Here is a 23,179-nt window from a genome sequence, read left to right on the forward strand (position 1 = left end):
AACAATATTTTGATATTTTTACATATAAAACACACGCAGAATGTCCAGAACAGTCCAAAATAATAATACTTTTACAAAGAAAATTATTACCTATCCATAAATAATATGCTGCCAAAGAAAACAATTTAAAATTAGGTCAAATTTGTCCATAATAAGGAAACAGAATAATCTTTCGACTTAATTTTTTAAAAATCAAATCAAGCTAGTTCTTTAAAACTGACATACTAGATTGATCGAATCCCAATGTTTCTTTCAAGGCCAACTCAATCAACTGATGTATCATTTAGCAGTTATCAATATCGGTCTAACTATCAAACAAGAAACTCTATGAAATAAATTATTTTACTCTACACTAGGGTAAAAAAGGTGAAAAGTATATATACATAGAAAAATCATCGAATTTAAAACGCTACCTAAAAATTTTATGACGGAATAATAAGTTAAAAATCACAGATTAAAAATTTCTCATATCATAATAATATTAGTCATATATAAAAATGTTCTACCAAATAACATTACGTAATAAAACATTGAATATACTATGTACAATTTGTTGTCTTTTCTATTTTTTGTGCAGTGCGTTTGGCTTACTGATGCCAAGTAAAGATTTTAAACTTATATTAAAAGGCAAAAGAGGGGTAAAAAAATAAGAATTGTATTATGCAGTTATTAATTTTCGTAATAAAGTTATTGATTGTCCTTTGGCATATTTTGACAAAATATTCTGAATCGCAGCCCTCTACAAAACCGGCGGCAAATCTCTGGACAAAGGAAACATCACTTATTAAGCATTCCTCTATATCCGTTAGTGGATGCCATAGTAGCCTAATTTTGACTATTAATTGAAAGTTCACTCGGAAATTCTCAAAAAACCAAAGAAGAAATTGTCTACTACAATAATAATTATTAAATTCAAAGAAAAGTATAAAAGAATAATCCATTGTTTAATTTCCTTACACTGCAGTTTTATTCCCTTGGTCCATTGAGACATAATTACCTCGTTTACTTATGGTTTCCTCTGTACCACAACACAAACTCTACCCAAAGGTAATCGAGACAATAATTCAACTGTTTTATTGACTGGAAAACGCCGAACATCAATCCCTTGTATGCTAATCAATTCGTCATTGATTCGTAACGATTTCGATAATTCGCTTCCACGACGCACGGATTCTACTAAAACAGGTTGGTCACCATAAATCGTGTTCGCCCCGCCTGCCAGTGTGAAATCAAAAGCGTTTTTATCGGTTTTATCGAATATGATCGTCAAAAGTGCTGGCTCGTTTTTACGTTTCGAGCTGCTTCGTTTTCGAGATTTCGAAGATTGTTTTTCTTGTTTGTCTTCTTTACCCAGACTATTAATACTTTCACTTGAACCACGAAATAGTCTTGATAACCTGGATACAGAACTTGGGCGTTTCTTGGGCGTCTCTTTTGGAGTTTCGACATTTCTTGTTTCCGAACGTGAACGCCTCTGCGGTGGTTCTTTTGTTTGTGGTCGTGACCTGCGTACAGTGTCTCCTTTATCCGAGTGTGGTGCGCTCTTCGGTCGCACGGACGCCGGGGATAGGAGAACATCATTAGAGGGGACCGAACCTCTTTTTACACCCAAGTTAATAACTTTTGGAATGTCTTTCAGAAAATTCAAAGCGTCACCTTGGGTCATGCCTTTTAGTTGACGACCATTGATTGTGCATATTAAATCGTCTTTTCGTAATCGATTGTCTAGTGATGCTATACTATCAGGGATAAGTCGCTTGACCTAGAGTAGAAGATATAAGAAACATGGAAATTTAATGAGTGTAGATCTTTCGTGTCCGAAGGAACACGATGAAAGGTTCCAACGTAAATGATCATAATTGATCAACGTTGGATGATTAATTCAAACTGTACAAAAGTACAGGAGAACTTGTCTTGAAGATTTTCCAAGCACCAAACTTTATTTTGAAAAGATGATTGAGTCATCTTAAGAAGGGAAGTTATTTAACGTAAAATACAGTCCAACCCAGGAGTTCTTTATTTTTGTGAAACAGAAGGGAACGTGAGTTATATCACATCCGTAAAACTGTCCCAAAATTTTGCTTCTAAGTAGATGCAAAAAGAATTCATGGCTAAGGATACCAATAGTAGCACCTTTTAAAGGCTTTCACTTAAACTTGATGCCATCGTTGGCAATAATAGCACATTTTCCTTACCCTAATGCCATCTTTAACAATGTGTTTCGGACCACCTGTCACAGCTATCCCCAGGCCTCTCCCTGGCTGTTTATACAAATCGATTTCTAGCCATTCCAGTCCATCATTTGTTTTAGGTGGTGTGGTCATTTTTAAAGGCGTTGTCGCTTTCATCGGAGAAGTAACCGAAACGTTAATATTTGTCGATGAAACGGAGCTGGTTCGGCCTCGCGGACGAGTCGGCGTATTTTTGGCATTTTTCTTATTGGGCGTGTTTTGTAAAGATTTAGGTAACAGGGGCGGTGTTTTAGTGATTCTATTGATTTTGTCTTCTCCATCCATAAGGGAGTCAAAAGAATCAACTGTTAATTGTGGCTTGGTGGAATTCGAAAGACGTCGTTTGTTAATGGAGATGATTTCGCTTTCCTTTGAATGTTGACCAGTGCCTTTGAATGACGCTAGAATGCTTTGACTGTCCAATTTAGAAGCGATGTCTTTGACGATGTGAGTATCAGTAGATTGTTGTTGAAGAAGACTCTGGTTACCGTTTGAGCTTCGGAAGATGGTCAGTTTGACCAGTGGTGGAGAATCTTGTAATGTGTTGAGCACTTCGAAATGAGTGAATTCTGAAAAGTATTGAATGGAAGGGATTCACGAAGGTTTATGAAGTTTTATTATATCAAGTTAAAAATAATTTCTATAGATGCTTTTTATTTTAAACAGTCTTTGTCAGAACCGCAGCCGTAGAAATTATAGAAGTATTCTTTTATTTGTGTAGAATTCTGAGCCAGGTGATAAAAATCGACTTAGGAAATAAGAATGGCTAGGAATGAAAACAATATTTTCATATCTTTATTTATGAACCAATGGTAATGTCATCTCATAATCCCGAAATTTAGATTTGATCTAAGTCAAAAAAACACAATCGACAAAAAACTCAGACAAGAAAATTCCAATTAGTTTACATACCAGTAACATCTTGTCCGTTGACTTCCAGTAACTCATCACCAGCTTTGAGAGGAATAGAACAAGTAGATGCTAACGATTGGTCTTCAACTTGTTTGATCAATACTTTCTCGATGGGTGTATCCCGACCACCAGTGATGACGAAGCCAAGTGTCTTACCAGATTCTCGTACAAGCTGAAATATATAAAATGGAATGCCTGAATAAACAAAGGCAATTTCGTTTTCTTAATGAGTTTGATTAACTCTTATATCAACTCTACTATTATAACCATAGCCAATAAAATAATAGCCTATTCTAGACGTCACGGCTTTTTTAACGCCTATTCCAATTTGCGACTTTTTCGAATGTTTTGAGACCAGTAGATTGACCATCGATATTGTTCGCGTGGACAAATAAAATGAAATTAAACTAAATTGTTCAATTGGTATTTTTATAACGGCACTAGTTAAGTATTAGCAGAGCTGAGGGGGACAGGAGAGAGGGAGGATCGTCCTCTCGTCTTTAAGCTAGAAGAATAGACACATCAAATACTGAGGCTACATCAATCCTCAAAAGTGAGTCTTACCAGATCATCCAAATGAATTTGGTAAAAATATGAACGAATGTACTGTTATGGATGGCGAGGGTTTTCAATAGAATTTGAAAAGCCAACTTTGGTACTCGATTTAAAGAGACCCTAATCAGAAATTATTTTTTGTATCATCAATATGATTATAGAGAAAAATGTTTCAGTCCTCCCTGAAGTTTTCTCGTAGCTCAGTATAAAAAAGTAGAAATATGCGTAGATATCGAAACGTCGATAAATTTGTTTCAAATGAATATGATCAATCCAAATTATTCTTTTATTTTTCTCATTTCGTGCTGTACTTACTAATAACACTTCTTTCAATATTTCATTAGTTCGAACATATGGTTCGAAGAATAAAGAAAATTTATTTCAAGATAATAATAATTTAGATTTTTATTTTAGAAAGATGAAAAACAAGTCGAGTAAGTGAACGAAGCGAGGTAAATATGAGGAAAATTTCAAAAAATGAAATTGAAATCGATCATTGCAGCATTTTCTATGTTAGGTTCTTTAAATCTGACGTCATCAGCTGTTTATCATCTGGTTTCGGGAGATTGGAGACAACCAATGAGACAACCAATGAGAGAGATGAAGACAAAATTCCATCAACAATGCATAAGTGTTTGCGCTACATGGAATATGTGTCGTTCTTATAGAATTCAACGAAGAGAAGATATAGATTCATTCGAATGCTTTTTCTATGAGCAGATTTTTGACAAACATGATCTTGTTCAAACGCAGGGTTCGAGCTACTATGCAGATCCACAGACCTGTCAAGATTGGTACAAGATGGGCGGTAGGGTGTCTGATGTTTATTCAATCAACTGGATGGGGCGTGAATTGAAAGAAGTAAGATGTAATATGGAACTTGAAGGTGGTGGTTGGCTAGTGTTTGTGCGCCGAACAGACCGATTCTTACAAAACTTCAATCGTGAATGGAACGCTTACAAAGAGGGGTTTGGTGATGTTGAAAATGAATTTTGGCTAGGGAACGATTATCTTCATGAAGTGACGTCATGTAGAAAACATCAAATTTTAGTATACGGGAAAAAGAAAGATGATGAGAAGGCAGTCTCGGTGTACGGCTCTTTTGCCGTCACCGACGAAGAAAACTTATACCGAATGACGTATGATAGGACACTGTTGAGAGGCATAGAATCATTGGAGTTTATCAACAAAAATCAAGATAAATCATTATACAACGTCAGTTTCTCAACACCACAAAGCGATAACGATTTGACTGACAGCAATTGCGCCCTTGAATATGGTGGAGGCTTTTGGTATTCCGTTTGTGGTAATTTACATTTATTTCTTCCAATGAAAATCCGATGGCATACGTTCAATGGAAATACGGGTATGAAAGAAGCACAAATAATGATCAAAGAAATGTAGAGACTTTCCGATCCTGGTTCTACTTATAAAACATTTACCTTACCGGGGAAAACTTCGTCGGGGAAAATATTCGTCACTTGCTGGTAGTTGGTAAACGCATTGAGGCCGGGGAAAATTTTCGTCGGGGAAAAACATTCGTCATTTGGCAAAATTTCGTCACTTTTCCCCGACCAAGTTTTCCCCGATAAGGTACTTGATGTAAAAATGTAGACCATTTGTTTTAATTTTTGTTCAACATTTTCAACGTCAAAACGATCTAAATTGATGGTCATTAATGTAATTTTGGAAAGAAGAAACTCTTTTATTGTCAAATAGAACAACCAACTAACAGTGTTTTGCTTTGTTTTTGATAGGCTGGAGAATGAAAAATTAAGTCCGGCCAATTCTAGATTATAGTCTGACGACTGCTTAGCAAGGTGAGCGTGAATATGTACTTGAGGCGGCGAATAGAGTTTTTAGACCGGCTATTGGTTTTTTCGGGCCTTAGACCGGCAGAATTCGGCGTTCGCCAGGCCTAAATGAGACCCCTGAACTAACGAAACACGCATTATTCGAACTGGTAGAATGTTTTAGTAAGTTCCTATAATGTTATTTGTAATCAGTATTGAAAAATCTGTACTACCGTATTTATTTAGTAAAGAACTAACTAACCTTAACTTTGAAAACACCTTCTTTGACTTGTCCATTCTCATCCAGTGTTGTGTGTACCGTGAATCGACCACCACTTTCTTCAGAATTGGAACTCCCGCTAGATTTCAAACGGTCTGCTTTCTTCTTCACTAAATCAACAGAAGCGTATAACTGGTTTAGTTCGTCATCTGTTAAAGAGGTATTGTTCATTCGGAATTCTTCAGTGTCTTCGATAGGAATTGGTGGAACAGGACGGCCGATTATAGAGGATGAACGTTCGACCTTGGGTTGGTCTTGATGTTGGTATGTTTGAATGTTTTCGTAAGAAGGATCAGGTTTCTTCTCGTTTGGAATGTGATGAGTTGCACCTGAAATTGTGATCAAAAAAAGTTACATATTTTCGATAATGTAATGATCAAACAAACGCACAGCTACTGGACGGTTTAAGTCATCTATTATGTCAGGATTCTTCCGAATACCTGGGAAGCAATCGCACGGTTTTGGGTAGTCCCGGTAGTAAGTATGTTAGGGCACTGACTTAGGTATGATGAAAAACCACTGAATTATTACGAATTGACGTGACGTCGAGAACGTTGCCAAACCTTAACTTGGCGAGCCCACCTGCTGTTTTTATGTGAATGAATTGACAGAGCAAAGTTTAGACAAACCTGTTTCCTGGACACTCTTGCCCGGTTGGAAAAATTAAGTAACAGACAACCTTTGCTGTAAGATTCTACTACTAGGAATTTTGCATCTATAGAGATTAACTTATTTTGAAAAAAAAATTCAGTTTGAAAGTTTTTACCTCTTCGTGGTGGTTTTGGTATTGGGTTTGATTTGCTTCTTGGTATCTCTCCTTCTGTTATTTTTTGTTCACTGGTTGCCATTGGATACGGATCACCTAAGTTACGGCGGATAGTTTTACTGACTAAATAATCTAGCGACGGGTTTTGTGATGGAGAGGCTCCAAGCGCATTCACTTCTTTCGCTGAGAAGAGTTCTGTAAACGTTTGGCGTTTAACGAGGATAGGTTGTGAGATTTGTAACTCATTGTTTGGTATTGAGTTCGGAAGAGATTTAATTTGCTTACGTTTTTCTTTATTTGTGGTTGGAGGACGCATTTCGACGTCAGTGCCGTTAGAACTTGTTGAACGTTGCTTGTTGCTATTGATAGAAAATAGTTTTTTACGGTCTAGATTCTTTGTCTTGGGATTGGTAACGTTTGTGGGAGGTTCTTTGGAATGTGAACGTACTTTAGTTGAGACTTCGAACAAGTTGGCACGATGTTCACTAGCATATCTTGAAGTCCCCTTATTATTGGTTTCAAAGTTAACAACACTGTTTGAGAATTCACTCCCCCAATCACTGATATCATCATCCTCGTTACTATAGTTACCATGGATATCTCTTGGTGATACTGGTCGCCCTCGAACACCGTTCCCAGGTGACAAATGTCCTTGATAACTGTTGGGAACTTGAAACGGTTGCAGTTTTGGGTCAGCTTTATCTCTTAGTGAAAGTGTTCGTTTACGTTCTTGACTCATCTCTGGTGTACGCAGACCTTCATCGCTGAAATCTAAACTGTTCTCAACGCTTGAGGTAGCAATTGGTGAACTTTTCTCATCATCATAATTGATACCTGGAGGTGGTGGGAAATTCAAGGACAATAAAGAACTCCCTCTCTTCTTGAGCCCAGGCCTCTCATCGGTATCAGTCTCGATTATACCAATCTCCAGGTTGCGTCTAAGCAATGGACTTGATTGTAACGAGGGTGGGCGTGGAGGTGGAGGGGGCGGTTTCTCATCTAAATGCCCTAAATGGTTTCCGAGCCTGCTGTCTTGTAGGGCGTTCTCAAAAGAACATTCTTCCTTTAAAGTACTAGGACCATCAGCTGCATAGCGACTTTGACTTGCTGATGAGGTTTCTGAGAGCGTGTTACTTTGATTTCCTGAGAATCTGAATTTATCAATAACTTCGTAAGGCGATTCTACAGGCTTGCCGTCACAATGGTCAGATGACGGTGAAGGAATAATATCGTAAGGTGAAAATGGTTCAAAGTTTGGTTCGATGTTAATTGTTGGTGAATCCTTGGCATCTAAGGTTGGCGAGGGTGGTACAGGGGCGGGTGAACGAGGCGGAGACACATTAGGGCGCGAGTTACGACGCTTCTTTTTCTTTTGCCCATTCTCCGGTTTTTGTTTGCGGAAAGACAAAATTCTTGGTAATTGTTTGACGCTCAAACTGCTACTTGAAGAAGATTGCTTCATACTCAAATCAGGAGTCGATAAACTTGCTTTTGAAGACATTGTATTAACTTCATTAGAAAATGACTGGCCATCCAAAGAATCGAATTTACGCATTCCGTTTCCACTGTCAGTTACGTCAGCGTTTTGGACAGCAACCATTAGGTCTGGTTGACTAATAGATGCTTTGAGCTGCCTCCTTGAAGAAGTATCTCTGAAATCAGCAGCACTGACAGGCCGCTGGCGTTGTTGTTTGTCTTTCTTCCTCATTTTAGTGTTATTCAAATCAGGCGAATTCAAATCATTTTTACTGGGCAGTAAAAGTTTGGATTTCAGTCTCGAGAATAAGGATTTCTTTTTATCTTTTTGTTGGTGATAACTTCTCGGATAGTAAATCTCGGTGGGTTCCTCATCATTCCGGGAAATCGCAAGATTCTCGTCACCTTCTATATTTTGGTTAACAAATTTCTGAGCAATCTCAATTGATAATCTTCTCTTGTATGCTAAATTTTCCTCTTCGACAACGGGAGATTTCTTATGTCCAAGCTTTTCTCGCTCTTTGTCGCTTTGGCTGTCCTCATCTGAGTTGTCACTTGCATAACCTTCACCAAGAGCACTTTTAAGAACAGGCGGTGGAGGGGGTGGTATATAAAAATCACTTTTCCCATCATCGAAATCCGATCGGAAACTTTTAGCGTCATCAAAATCCGGTTGGATTCGTTTCCTGGTAGATCTTCTTGACGAAGGCGAACCATTTTTAGGTTTGAAATTGGTTACAGGAGGTGGAGGGGCAGGCATGGCGCTAAAGCAGCTCTCATTATCACTGTCATTGTCGTCACCTATCAAATGGGGTGCTATTGGTTTGGGCGGAGCGGGCGGTAAACATGTAACATCGCTATACGCATCATCATCACTACTGGATTCTTGGTCACTCTGAAAGGTGGAAGGTGCCGGGATGCCATTCTTGGAAGCATTGAAGGAAGTCTGTCTCTGAGTGGGAACTTTAGATCTGGTATCAGCCGGTAAGGGTAGCTCAGTTGGATCATGGAAATCATCGAAACGTGCTGTAGTAGCTGTCGTAATAACACTTTCCAATTCATCTGCATTCCGATTGGTCGACGAACTATCCCCAGACTCTTCATCCTCATCAGGTGCAGCACGAAGTATGATTTCAACGTCTCCTCGAGATACAGAACGGATGGCGTTGCGAACGAACGAGATAGGTTTCCCTGATAGAGATTCTTTGTTGATAGCAAGTAAATTGTCACCAACCCTGGAAAAAAGAGAAAAATGGGTCTTAATTCAATGCAAGGTTGTAGTAATACATTTCGGAAATAAAAAAATAGTTATTAGACAAAAAACTGAGTAAAGGACAAGTAAGCAAAACGTTGCAATATGCATATTTTTGATGTTCCATTTGTGTTTTATACCAGTTTGAATATTATAAGGCTTTCCTTAAAGTTTAGTTCTACGCTCTAGACGAAAGAAACTTGCATATAGTATAGGGGATATATCACTTTAATTGCATTTATTTCGAATTATAGGCACCAACCCACCGTATTCGATTATCATTAGCGAACATGCCGTGTTTAGAGATTTCGGTCACGTGACATAACCCAAGCTCGTCCATCATCACATCGAGTCCCAGCACTTTGTATGTTTTCTCTTTTTTAACCATGAATGCACCCACATTGGTTCGCTCATTGACTGCATAGCATTTAGGAAGACTGGATGGCGTGTTAGGATTGGATGACAGAGATGAACTATCCTCATCACTGCGGTTTGGGACAGCAAGATTTTTCTTAACTGAGGCTTTTCGTTGATTCAAAACAGGAGACGATTTATGGCCATTCCCTGTAAGTTGTGGTATTGATACGAGACTCGAGTTCTCTGTTGTACGCCTATGTAAAGTTGGTCGAATGAGATGACTTTTCAGCTCGTTAACAATCGTGCCTGGTAAAGCATCGTTCGTTTTCGGTGATTTCAATCTGACTTTCTTCTCTATATGAAGTGGTGGTGTCACGTGATCGTTCTTTGTTTCGGCTGTCGTATCTTTTTCACGAAGGATGACCAACTTGACAAGGTGTTCACATTGTTTGAGAATTTGAAGAGCTTGCGCGTGATTGATGTGTTTGATTGAAATACCGTTGACAGAGAAGATGGCATCGTTACGTAATAACAAATCTACGCATGGGCTGGTCAGTTGAATCTGGCGAATCTTAAAGAAGAAAAAGAAGTTCGAATCCGGTTAAAGCAATACTAAAGAAAAAATAAAACTCTGAAGAAAGTAGTCACAGATCTCTTGTACTTGCCTGTGTTACTCCATTTTTTTACTTTTTACATAATTTCCGCAAAAAGAGTAGTAGTGTCTACTATACTGTATTCTAATGCAGAGCATCATAACCGGTTACCTTGGCTACAGCATAAAGAAAAGAGTGAGGCTTGCGATAGTTAATTTTGTGAATATCGAAATTCGATTATATTATTATTTAAAGCAGATCATGGATCAAAACGAAATACAGTGGAGCCTCTTATAACTCCAACACTGAAAAGACCAGAAAAATTGTCGAGTTAATGAAATATTCGAGTTGTAGAGACTCCTCTGTATTAGTATGTGAAGCGAGAGACTATGAATTCAAACAAATACCTGCAAGTAGCTCTTGAGTTTACTTGTAGCCGGTACCAAACTAAGGCCAAGGTTTTCTCCCTTCGTTAAAGAGACCTCCAATAAATGAACATTGTAGCCTTCCGGAACATCCGACGATTCTGGTAACGGAACACCGATTCCGCCAATCTTGCCGATAATTTTGAATGTTGACGCCCTGGTAACGCCACCCTGTTGTTGAGAGTTGGTTCGGCGGAAAGATGGCGTTCTTGAATGGCGGAATGAAGATTCAAGAATACTGTTTCGTAAGATGGGAGTGTTTTGTGATTGGGCGTTCATGTCGTCATCATCAATGAGATTGGGAACAGATAAGGATGAAGTAGAGTTCGTTTTCTTTTGTGGAGTGAAACTTGGTGTCGCTAGAATATTGGGTAAGATTAGAGTTATTTAAGAAAAAATTGCAACCAAAAAAGACTTTCCATAATGCACACGCGAAAAAACACTTCCCTTACCCATCAAATTTAATACCTAAGCCATACCATGTGAACATTCGACTTGTAATGAGGCAACTTTACTTTCAAATATTTATATTTATTCAAAGAGTTCAAGCTATCATTAACTTTCTATATTTTCTACCCTCGTAGCTAGCAAATCATATCCTGGCAATCGTTTGCTTCATATAAAGTAAAAACGATCAAATATACTCACATAATCTTGTGTCTTCAGAAGAGGGCCTACGCAAAACGAAAGTGGTTTTTTTCGGTATCTTCTTAAAGAATGCAATGACGCCTCCATACGTCAAATCTTCCATTTTGGTTTTGTTGACTTGGATGATTTGATCTCCGCTCTTGACGCCACCTCGATCGGCGGACCCACCCACCGCCACATTTTTGGCGTAGACACCTTCATGTGCTCCCTGCGTCTTATTGTTTTTCTTCATTTTGATACTTAGACCAAGTGAACCTGTAATGAGAAAGTGAATACATAAATCTGACCATTAATTCTATCGGAGTCTTCGAGAAAAACTGTTAACTTGGGTCAGAAAAGAATATTTTGTTTTCTAATTTACCTTAGATTTTCGAACATTCGTCTTTAAAAACATTCGAATCGCGCTCTTGAAGACCAGAATTGAAAACAAAATGTCGGACTAGTCAGCTCTAAGACTGGACACGCTTCCTCTTATATGGAAAGCAAACCCGGTCCAGCCAAGTAGTTAGAGATCAGTGTTTCAAACCAAGTATACGTTAAACCAGTTTTCATCCACATCGAGTAACTGTATGTACCACAAAAATGTTCACCTGTTTTATCTCGTTCAATTATGACTTTCAACAATCCATCAGCGTCGACACCTGGATATACTCCTTCCTCCTTTGAAGGTTTCTTATTACCCATAGTTTTCTGATTCGGTGAATGTTGTTTCATCTCAATATTCATCACCGCATCCTCTTCATTACCATGGTAACCCCCGTCTTCATCTGAATTGATAACGTCATGTTTCATCAACCAACCGTCTTTCGTTTTTGCTGACTCAGCTTTTTCAGCTTTAGCTTTTAAACGTTTTTGATACAACGCTATCATTGCCTAGGATATGAAAGAACCACGAATTATTTCAGAAGAGAAATTAATAGATCCCAAATGTCCACTACCTGCTAACTCGGCTACCTTTGCAAGAAAGAGAAGAAACTTGAACAAGAAACCCCAGTGTGGTTGCCTCAACACCTTTAGAGTTAGACCATTCAAACATTGCTAAACTAAAAACAATATCGATATCTAATGCTGTTAAGACTGTCCAAGTTCGGTGTAGTGGCCTAAGCAAAGTTGATTCAAATACACCATATCGATATCGAATGGGAGTCTGATGAATATTAGTTCCCTGGCAGACTTAAGCTCAGTCTTAGCTCAGTTTAGACGCGCGAAAAGATTGAAAGATGTCATTGCATTCACGTCAAAAGAAGATCATGCGCTGACTTAGACAGTCACTTTTTTGCCCACTTTAATTCACAATTAAAGAAGGGAAGGGCGAAAAGTGGACCGTCTAAACCAGACCTTAGACCTGACTGAAATGGGATCAATAAAAAAACTACAGTAGGAAAATAAACAAACCTCATCTTCATAATCGTCGTCATCATCAGATTCATTGAGAAGGATTGCTGAACGTAATCGCTCACGTTTGTACACCTCTGTAACATGAAACGATAAACAAGAATTTACAATGTAGTCTGTAGCTAACCTTTTTGCATTTCAACCAACAGATGACAAAAAATTTCGCGTATTTCAAAGCTTCATGATTTTTTTCAGTGCCAGTGTTCAAAATAATTTTCTGTTTCAATTTCCGTGGAACCTTAATTGATACACGACAAAATTTATTGATATAACACAGTTAAAAAAAAATAGAAGAAAAACGGTTGAGAAAAATGCTTCTTTGTAATCATTTCTTAAAATACATTTCGCTAAAAATTTCCAGATTCTTAACAGAAGCTCTAAATGTTCCAACAGAACTATTCTATGTTATGAAATAAACACTGAAACGCTTGCGTTGATAAATTCATGAAAAACGGAAATGACAGTGACAATAAAATTATAGAAGATTGAAAACAGAAAACAAGAAAGAAAAAATTTTGGTTTTTGACTTTATTATACTTTGCTGAAGAAAAGTTCAAGACTTTTCTTTCTCGGTGAGACTATAATATGATTTGTTTCTTTTAAAACAATTTCAATCTCAAAGACCAACAAAATCTTTCTGAAATTTTTTTTTCACAGAAAATGTATCTTGTAATAAAAAGATGACTACTCTCTAAAAGAAAACTAATCAGCTGACAAGATATTTAGACTTGCACAATGACCAAACCTGTTAGAATTGTTTCAAGAGTATAGAAGCTGTAAAGAAATACTTGTTGTGTGAAGTCTTCTTACCTCACATAATATATTAACATCAACAAAGATCACTTCTTGAAGGACAAAAAATAGTGAAGGCCACATGGTAATTTAACTTAGAAAGCTTCAGTCAAAGCTTCAGCTTGAGTTGTTGAGCTAGGCGACAAGAATCTCTACCGGGTCAACATTTAATGTTTCTAGATTTTTTTAAAAAGGGTGGAAATCTGAGGATTAGAGTGGTCGAACTAAAAACTCTCTTACTGAGAAGACGGAAATGGTGTATCTGCCTCTTAACTGGACGGATTTCCGTCTACAGACGGTAAAGTTATAAAAATGAAGAAAGCTTCAAGAGAAGAATCAGTCTTCAAAATTGTTTATCGTATTCAATAGAAAGTAAGAAGAGTAGTAAAATCCATACGTTTCTGTTTGTTCAAAGGGACAGCCGGTGACATCAATCCTGCCAAATCGTTACCACTCCCAACTGTTGAAACACCACTTGAAACAGATGAACCCGTCTCAGAGCGTGACCGGGATGTTTCCGGAGTCATACTCCCACGTCCGGATGAATCCCTATGGTGTCGGATAACGGATAAGCGGACATCACCGGGTTGAATATTATGAATAATTTTATGGAAGTCATCTAGTGATGTGTCACGAGTTCCGATTCCATTCAAAGCAACAACCTGGTCTTTTAGTCTGTAAAAGGGGAAAGTTAAAATGCTGATTGATATAAAAAAGTATATACAAAGTTTACGAAGCGGCTTCACAAGCTATAAATTATCGGACCAGGTCTCATTTTGTCAAACACATAACGCATAGTTCAGCAGGTAAAAATCAGAGAGTCAGTTATTTAGTTTTATAATAGTAGGGGGCCAAGCCTGGGGTTCCGTGACATCTTTTTTACTTTAAGACCAACTAACTGTCAGCTCTACTGTGATTTGACGTCAAATCTTATCTTGATCGTACTGGTGTCGGTATGTTTTTAAACTTCAAGCGGCTGTATTTCTTTGCGTGTTTTAGTCAGAGAGTTGTAATATATTTTTCTGCTCAGAATTTCATGCTCTTTCAGATGGTACCAATTTCCCTCGCAGTTTTGCCTTTGAAGTCACTATTTTGGTCATAAAAAGTTCTCCCGGGCCTAATCCGCGTCCTTCCTCTCAAAAATATCTTGTAATATACTGTTCTTTGGAATAGATTAAAAATGGCTAGGTCGTAAAAAAGATGTCACGGGACCCGAGGCTTGGACCCCTACTATAAGAATTATGAAATAAAAAAATATTCTAAAATAAAACTTTCACTTACTGTAACAGGCTCTTTCTTGCTGCAAGCGAGCCTTTAGCTAAATACTTGATGAAAATTCCACTTCGACTCGATTGCCCGAATCCCACACCTAATCCTTTACCAGGAACTAGAAGAAATAAACGAGACAAGGTTGGAATTCAACAGGCAATTAACACCCAATCAGAACCGAAAAAAAATGATACAGAAACATTAAATTTAGGAATCATAAAACTGTTAGGATGACAAAATATCATACGACATTTTCAAGTGAAATATATCAATAAAAAAAGGTGAGTCTTGCACTTAAAGTGATAATAACAATCCAGCGTTAAAGTACGACTTGTAAGACAACACTTTTCAAAGTGACTGAAAAGTTAATTATTGGCTCAATAAATTCGAGAGCATAAACCTTTAAAAATCTTTTAACCTTTATAGTTATACCTTTCTTGATGACGACATCAATGTTGGCACCATCGATTAGATCTCTTGGTGTACTGTCGTTACTGCTGTTGCTTGAACGTCGTGTTCTAATCGTCTTGACTAAAAGCTTGATTTGACCCTGCTTCAATGACTGGTTTAAGTAAAGGAAATTTGTAAATATTGTAAGTGGTAGTGTCAAGTCTTAGATTATATTTAAAAATTTGACAGCCGCCACGTTCCGTTTCGAGACGATTTGAAACGATAAGCCTAAAGATGACGACGTTTAGTCTATACTATTGGCCGATAGAATCACTTATTTTTGAACGATTTAAATTTTTCGCATAAATTTTTTTTTATATGTGAAAGCGACCTTACATCACAGATAAGGCCCTGACGGCTAGGTGGCGTGCTTTGGCTGAAAAGTCCTACCGAGGTTACGAGATATTACAATGGAATTTCAGCGCTTGACAAATCAAAAAGCCTCGTGGATTTTCAAAAGCAATAGCAATAATATTTTGTGTAATGTTTACTTTTTCTGCTTGGAAAAGCTTAAAGCACGCCATCTAGCACTCCAGGTTTCACATAAATCTGTGCCTTAGCTCTGCAAGGCATCTAACAATTTTGCAATCTTTTACTTGTCTATTTTTCTGGCTTTTCTCTCTCAGTTGAAAGGAATAAGAGGGAATTGAATCAATTGTTACTCGACTTACTTTGAACAGAGAAACTGCTTCATTATACTTGAAGTTATCTAAAGGAATGTCGTTCACTTTCAGCAAGTGGTCACCTGAAAACACATGGAAATACACCAGGCACATTATTGTGAATGACAGAGATCCTGCAATATCAAATGATTGGAGACGGTACAATTACCCCTTTGTAGTCAAGAATATCAGCCGCTACATAAATATCTCTCGAGGTGAAAAGATTAAAAAGAGATTTATTAAGCAAAATGAGAATTTTGATCATAAAAGTTTACAAAACAGACCCAGAGGCATTTCAAACTTAGATTTATTTATAACGGCATATACACACCAGTAATTTAGAACTCTTGGACGCCAAAAGTCTTGACTATAAATCAGATCGAATTGTCGAATTCTTAGATTGGAGCAAGTAAACATCAAAATAGCCAAACAGCCTCGTGAACAAACTAAGAAGACACTGACCTATTCGAAGTCGCCCATCAAGTGACGCGATACCCCCAGCTAGAATATTCTTGACGACAAGAGGGCTACCATATTCAGCCCCACCAGCCATTGAAAAACCGAGTTTCTTTCCATCACGACCATTGATGAGGATAATTTCTTTGGTGTGGTGTTCAGATGTTGGTGTATACAACCTTGGTGATTCTACATCTCCAATGAAAATATTGTTGTTGTTTTCGAAAAGTTCTGGCGAAACATCCTGATGCACAAAAAGAAAATTAGCTTTCACAGGAGAAGGCTTTATTTATGAAGAAGAAGCTGCCTTTTTTCAAACTTTTTGTAAGGAAGATCAGATAAATTTCTTGATTCTTAGAAAATAAAATTCTTTGACCCGGCTAAAGTTGCAAAGCTTTGATGTTCGATTATAAATATTTTCAAACTTTTGCTGCTTTTCCAAGGAAAATGAAGACTGTGAAAAGTCTGCCATTTAAAAAAAATTTAGGAGAGATTGACTCTTGACAATCATAAAACATGTTAGTCTGTGCATTTAATAAAACAATTGTGATCTTCTTTTTTTATCACCAAAAAATAATTCTCACCGACTTAGAAGGTTTTCTTGACGATTGACGTTTTTCACTGACAAGCTAAAAGTAGAGTAATGAAAGCAGGTGAAGCTCTTATTTCAAAAGTGATTTGAGTCATCAGTCTGTTTAACATGTAAGATTAAAGCTTTGTTAGAAAATGATTTTTTAAGAGCCATTTTCTGAGAGATCCGGGCAAAGTGAGGAAGTGATGATTTTCCTCATTTTTGGATATTTTGCTCAGAATAATGAAAAAAACATCCACTGAAAATTTTTTCGAAAAATTCCTTCCGGTTGCTGAGATATGGCTTCTTGAAATTTCGGCCTTTTTAGCTATTTTTGGGTCCTCAAAATGGAAGACGAGCCTCTTTGAAATGATTTTTAGCCCATTTTGAGCATAAAGAGGTCCCCATTTCTCCATTTCTTGGTAATATGGGATAACTTCTACACAAAGAATAAAAAACGAGGTTCTAAATATTCCTCTGTGTCTAGAAATCATAGTCCGAAACGACATTTTGGCCAAATTTCTGCCCTTTTTGAGACCAAATATCTTACATGGGCCTCACTTCTACATGTACCAGTTAAGATTTTCTGATAAACTTTTACGAGCTTACTTTCATTTGCACAAAAAAAATTCATGGGCCAACAATGGGCCTCTGCCGCCATTTTGAAATTTTTTAAAGTCCAAAATGTTCCCACTTTCTCGGCCTATAATGGCTGCAGCCCTCACTTTGACAAATTTTTTTTTGAAGAATTAGGTGCTATTACCCTTCCCCTTTCCATATCTGAAAAGAAATTCATGGCCCCTAGTCTCTTTGAGTCAGAATAAGCCCTAGAAGTGAGTCTAGTTTACTAAGATTTCATGCCTGAAAACTCCTTAGCAACGGGTTGTTCACCCGTAGCAACGGCTCTTTAAAAGCTTAGATGAAAGTGCTGTGATGTTTCTGTTAAGTTGGAAATGGCGAGACTTAATTTTGAATCTTAAAATAGGTACAATTCTTCTGTAAAATGATCAGAAAATAAATCATCTAATCAAAAATCACAAAATCCATTAAAATACTAGAACTAAAAGCTATACCTTTAAAATTCCTACCACACGCCGAAATCAAATAATTACAAAATTACAGGTTCCAAAAGCTGATAGCTGAAAAAATTATAGTTTTATCTTTTTTCCAAAGCGTGCATTCAATGTAAATCTAACATTTTGGGAACTAACTTGTTATTTAAAATTTATATACCTTTCTGCTGATTACTAATTGAACAGGATTTGAAGCACTATGCAGTAATTGAACAGCTTCTTTGTGGCCAAGCGTTAATAGTGATTGGCCATTGATAAATAATATCTCATCCCCAATTTGTAGGCGTCCATCACTAAGATTGAAAGGATTTAAAGCTTACATTATCATATCATGAAAAATGATACATGCTTTGTCGAGCAAATCACGCATTCTTTCTATTCTGTTCATTATTTTTTCGGATAGTGAAACGTAAAATAAAAGAGCTTTTCATATTGCAATAAATGTTCTATATTCCGTCCTACACCAATAATCATCAAATTTTCCAGAACTGCTGTTTATAATAAGTATCATTGTACATATTTGTTTCGTTTTGTCTAAATTTTTGGAAAATCTTTTGAAAATCGAATCCTAAATTAAAATCATCTTACTGTTCAGCAACGCTGTCTTCCAATAAATGGCTGATGAATATTCCTTTTTTCTTGGTGTCAGTGTTTTTGGTCAGTTGTATTCCCAAACCCTTGCCTTTCTCTTTCAACAGGTGAAGTTTCAGCACATCTTGTTTCTGAAAACAAATGTATGTATATACCGGGTGTCCCAGAAAAAAGTTCTGCTCTTTAAATTAAATTAAAGGGTTTTTAAATTTTGAAGATTTTATCAAATTTGGTCAACTAGATCAAAAATTATGCTGAAATGAATAAAAATTTCAAAGGAAAAGGCAATTGAAAAGGCTCAAAAACGTTGAAAATCAACCTTTCAATTTTATAACCTAATTATTACTTTTTTGCAGGAATAAAGAGTTTAAAGTGGACATGAAAACAAAACATGCTTGAAATAATGTTTAAAGGACTAAAAATTTTCATTTGGGTCATTTCAAATTATTTTCTATTGAATTAGCTTCAAGTTTTGGCTTAAGGACCCCTAAAGTCAAAAGTAGGGCTGATTTTATCAGTGTAGCTATTGAAGTCAAATATCGGTTGAAATTATCAAATTTTTCAGTTTTTCAGAAAAAATTTCTTTGTTTCACTAAAATCTTACTTCGTTTTTCATAAAAAGATACTTCCATTAGGTTTTTATTGCTTCAACAATGAAAATCATGATCCATGCAATTATGCTTCTATAACAATTTGATAGGTTGCTTTTCAACGTTTTTGAGCAATTACAAAAAAAATAATTTTTTATTCATTTTGGCTTAGCTTAACTTTTGATCCAGTTGACTAAATTTGACAAATGACCCCTCAAAATTTAAGTTTATCTTTCCTCTTTCCAATGCAAAAGGATTGATCTTTTAAAAATTCATAGAACTCGAGAAAATTCACTTTAGGGCCGGTCGGGTCCGTAAAACAACTAATCAAATTGGTCTGGCCTTAATTTTGAAAAATGCCACAGTCCATTAACCTTTGGAAAATAATGGGTGCTTTAATTACCTCACAAAAGAGATAACATACTAAAACTGTCCTGAAAAGTGAAAAAGGCCAAAAGTCAATCTTGTCAGATCCAACTTTTAAAAATTAAGTGAATTTTGCGACCCTGTTAGATATTTTCAGACTTAGAAAGAGTGACCCTGACCAGCAGCATTTAAATTACACAAAATCTAACCAGTAAATATTTTTATTATTCTTAGTTAGAAAAGACAAAACAGAGATGACCACTATCCAAGTGAGAATTCTTTCAAATGAATAAAAAGGCTTGTTTTTTTTGCAATTCAATTTACTCTTCAGTTAGAATTTTTCAGTTTTTACTGATTTTTCATGAATATATTGTGACCATTTTCTATCAATATTGTGACCATTTTTAACCTACATATTTCAACCATTTAATTCAAAAAAGATTTCTTGTCTTCATTTGATATTTGAAAGAGTATTCTGAGGCTATAATTTCTTTTTGATAACAAAGATTTTTTTAATGCAAAAACAGGCAAAATGCAAAATGTTTTTGAGCTTACCTCTTTCATAGTTATATTCTTGCTTTTGTCTGTGACAAGGACATTGTTGATATAAAGCAATGTCTCTTTAACCTCATTGCTGCATGTCTGGTTATGAGCGTTCTTCAGTTGAATTAATTTTTGACTTTCTCTAAGAGCCTTTATCCTCTTTGCGTTATGAACCCATCTAAAACAAAAAATTCAAGGCAATAAAAACTTGGATATAAACTATAAAAAATACCACAAATGGTTCTTTTAAATAGCTAGTATAATGAAGTCACTTTTGAAGCAAATGTTGAATTTAATAAAGCTCTGATAAACTTCTCAGTTTGAAAAATATTTAAAAAATAAAACTACCTCATCATCTTTTCCAGAAAACTTCTGGCTAAACTTATTTTTGAATTGAATAACTTATAATTGATAAAAACCCTGAAAGCTTCTTTAAAAAGTGTTTGGAAAAGCTTCAATCCATTGAAATTTACAATATAATGGGGAAAGTGATTAAAATAATTAGAACTTAATCAAGATGATTCAAATACTAATTAAGAAAATTTAGAAGCCTTTCAATAACATTTAGATGTCATTATTATTAAATTAATCGTCAGCCGTGCAAAATGACTCGAATCTGATTGGTTTAGAGGAGTGCGATTAATCGTTAATTGCACTATTACCACTTTTTGCACTCTTCGGCGGGGGAACACTTTTGTCCCCTTATTCTTTTCTGATTATTTACTGACGATTACCTCGGAATCGTATGTTTTGTTGTGCAATTAACGATTAATCACTCGTAACAAAGGAGAAAATACCGTAATTACTATTTTCTCCTTTGTTACTCTGTTACTCTCCTTCAGATTTTATTAACCTCCTTATAAGCGAAGTGCTGTCTCGGGAATTGAATGGCAAAATTTGGTTGGTTGATATTCTGGCTGCTGCAAGTACGCAATCAGTCTTTTTGTCTCATTTTAAGTTTTCAAGTTTTAATTGTCTTGGGAACTTGAAATTGATTCAGGTAACTCTCATACTTGTTGTTGCAATTATATACATCCTTAAATAGATGACTGATGTTGCATAGTGTGCACCCCCCCCCAGAATAGTGGGGGGGGGGGTTTTGCTGATTTGGGTCGAAAATTTTCAGGTGGGATTTGGGGTTTTCCAGGTTTTAGGTGGGAGAAACAAGTTAAGGTGGGAGTTAATTTCTTGAGGTGGGACTTTGGGTGTTTTGGAAAAAGTTAAAGTAAAATTTCTTATTTTCAGATTTTATGATTTTATGATATATTTTTTTTATATATTTCATAAATGTATATAATAGACATATTAATATATTTTAGATTTAACACAGGTTAAATTGCGGTTTAACTTTTATTTGATAAGCGCTATATACAGTATTCGAATGGCTGGGTGGCCGCCCTCCACCAACTGAGTCTACTTTGCTAATAGCCATGTGACGTCATGTTCAAATGGCCATCACATCTCCCTTGACGCTCTAACTGAAAGCTGACAGGATGAAATATTTTACCTCCCTCCCTCCCTGCAGTTATGGTTGTAGGCGATCCTCACTTATTTATACTAATATTGTAGTTATCGGGACAAATTTTCCCCAAAACTTCTTATTCGAGGATTAGCCATAATTTCATGCCAAACTTATATCTAACGACTCACACTTACTTCTAAGCCGTCTGACTACTTGATTGGTTTCTACCCCTAATGTAGGTCATAGGCAAATGGAAAGTTAAACATATGTATTATATTGCATCTTCATATTACGGTAAAGAAATTTTGTTTTGTTCCTCGAATTAGTATTTTTTTTTGTTTTTAGCTGGGATCTGGGAGTCTGGGCTGAAGGTGGGAATTTTAGGATAAGGTGGGACCTGAATTTTCAGGTGGGACCTGGAACCCCCTTGCACACTATGTGTTGTTTTTCTGAAAGCTTGATTTCATAGTGTGACTAACTGGTATGCTACAGCTACTACCCAGGCATGAAACAAAATTTTTTCTTTGTTGTTTTTGTCAAAAATAGCTAAGGCCACAATCACAAAAAAACTTGCTAGCTAATCATTTTTTTCTCGAGCGCTTAAGCGGAAAACGAGAGTAATCAATATTTTGTGAAGGAAGAACGTAAGAAAAATTCCTACAGCTACACTGTCTATGGCGTATATACCGCCAACTGCTCTGACTTGGGACAATTGGTCGAAACATGGGACTCTTGATATTCTGGCCTGTATTTTCACTTACTGTTAAATCACTTTGACAACAAATTTGTTTTGATCAATCATACTTTCTGTCATAACCTGTCACGATAACTTTCACTGATAGCGCACCCTTTTTAACTTTTTTGTTTCATTATCATTAAAAATGACCGGGCACGCTTAGAGAATTAGAGAAAGCCCACTGCCTAACCACCTAACAAATAACGAGTTTGTAACTTGCCGCTCGAGTGATGTCAAACGCTCCATCATTTTGCCACTAATTTGGTCTTCTTTTCGTTCCAGACATTCGGCATGTGTTTCCACTACGTATTTTTTTTATATTTCGATTTAAAAGCCTACTCGGTGTGAAGAGAAATCGTGTACTTTTTAATACCCCGTTCATTAACTCGAATCAAATGACTTTGGAGGTTCGGTGAAATGGTGGCCTAACTGAGGACCCTGCCGACGCACCGGACTTAACGAACACCGGAAACGCGAAAATCCGGTGTAAAAGAGAATTTTTTTTACCGCCGGACAATTTCTACACCGGACTTAAGGAAGTCGGATGTCCGGTGTCGGAGAAGGATATTTTTTCCCACCGGACAATCAAAACAGAGAACAAAACTCACCGGTATATGGTATAGCTGTGTTGAAGAAAAACACAGCGTCCGGTGTTTCTTAATTTTTTTGTTTTTCATAAATGTCCGGCGTCCAAAATTCCCTGTATGCAACACCGGACTGACACCGGACTTATAGCGTCCGGTGTAGCGAAAGGATACTTTTTGCCACCGGACAAATACACCGGACAGTCCGGTGCGTCGGCAGGGTCCTCCGAACTGCCGTCCCATGTTTTGTCAGATAATCGCAAGTTAGAGCAGTTGACGGTGTGTCAATAAAATGATTCGTCATTTCGCGTCATAAAGCTTCGGTTGGTCTGTCGGTCGGTAGCAAATGTT

At 36.7% G+C, this 23,179-nt stretch overlaps 1 protein-coding gene across 1 annotated transcript; it reads right to left on the reverse strand.

Annotated features, from left to right (window-relative positions):
- Positions 1 to 275: 275 nt before the first annotated feature.
- Positions 276 to 22,875, reverse strand: LOC136797724 (uncharacterized). The gene is made up of 20 exons (XM_067054310.1): positions 22,853 to 22,875; positions 20,059 to 20,224; positions 18,545 to 18,678; positions 18,117 to 18,249; positions 16,897 to 16,941; positions 16,319 to 16,556; positions 15,866 to 15,939; positions 15,177 to 15,306; positions 14,757 to 14,862; positions 13,873 to 14,150; positions 12,684 to 12,760; positions 11,879 to 12,161; positions 11,289 to 11,543; positions 10,623 to 10,999; positions 9,532 to 10,193; positions 6,538 to 9,248; positions 5,754 to 6,100; positions 3,144 to 3,315; positions 2,196 to 2,800; positions 276 to 1,762 (listed from the first exon to the last, which is right to left on the reverse strand). The coding sequence occupies exons 2-20, from the start codon at positions 20,065 to 20,067 to the stop codon at positions 1,007 to 1,009; spliced, it is 7,392 nt and encodes a 2,463-aa protein (XP_066910411.1). The 5' UTR covers positions 20,068 to 20,224; positions 22,853 to 22,875; the 3' UTR covers positions 276 to 1,006.
- Positions 22,876 to 23,179: the final 304 nt, after the last annotated feature.

Source organism: Clytia hemisphaerica, unplaced genomic scaffold (assembly GCF_902728285.1).
Source record: "Clytia hemisphaerica strain Z4C2 unplaced genomic scaffold, Clytia hemisphaerica genome assembly, whole genome shotgun sequence".
NCBI lineage: Eukaryota > Metazoa > Cnidaria > Hydrozoa > Leptothecata > Clytiidae > Clytia > Clytia hemisphaerica.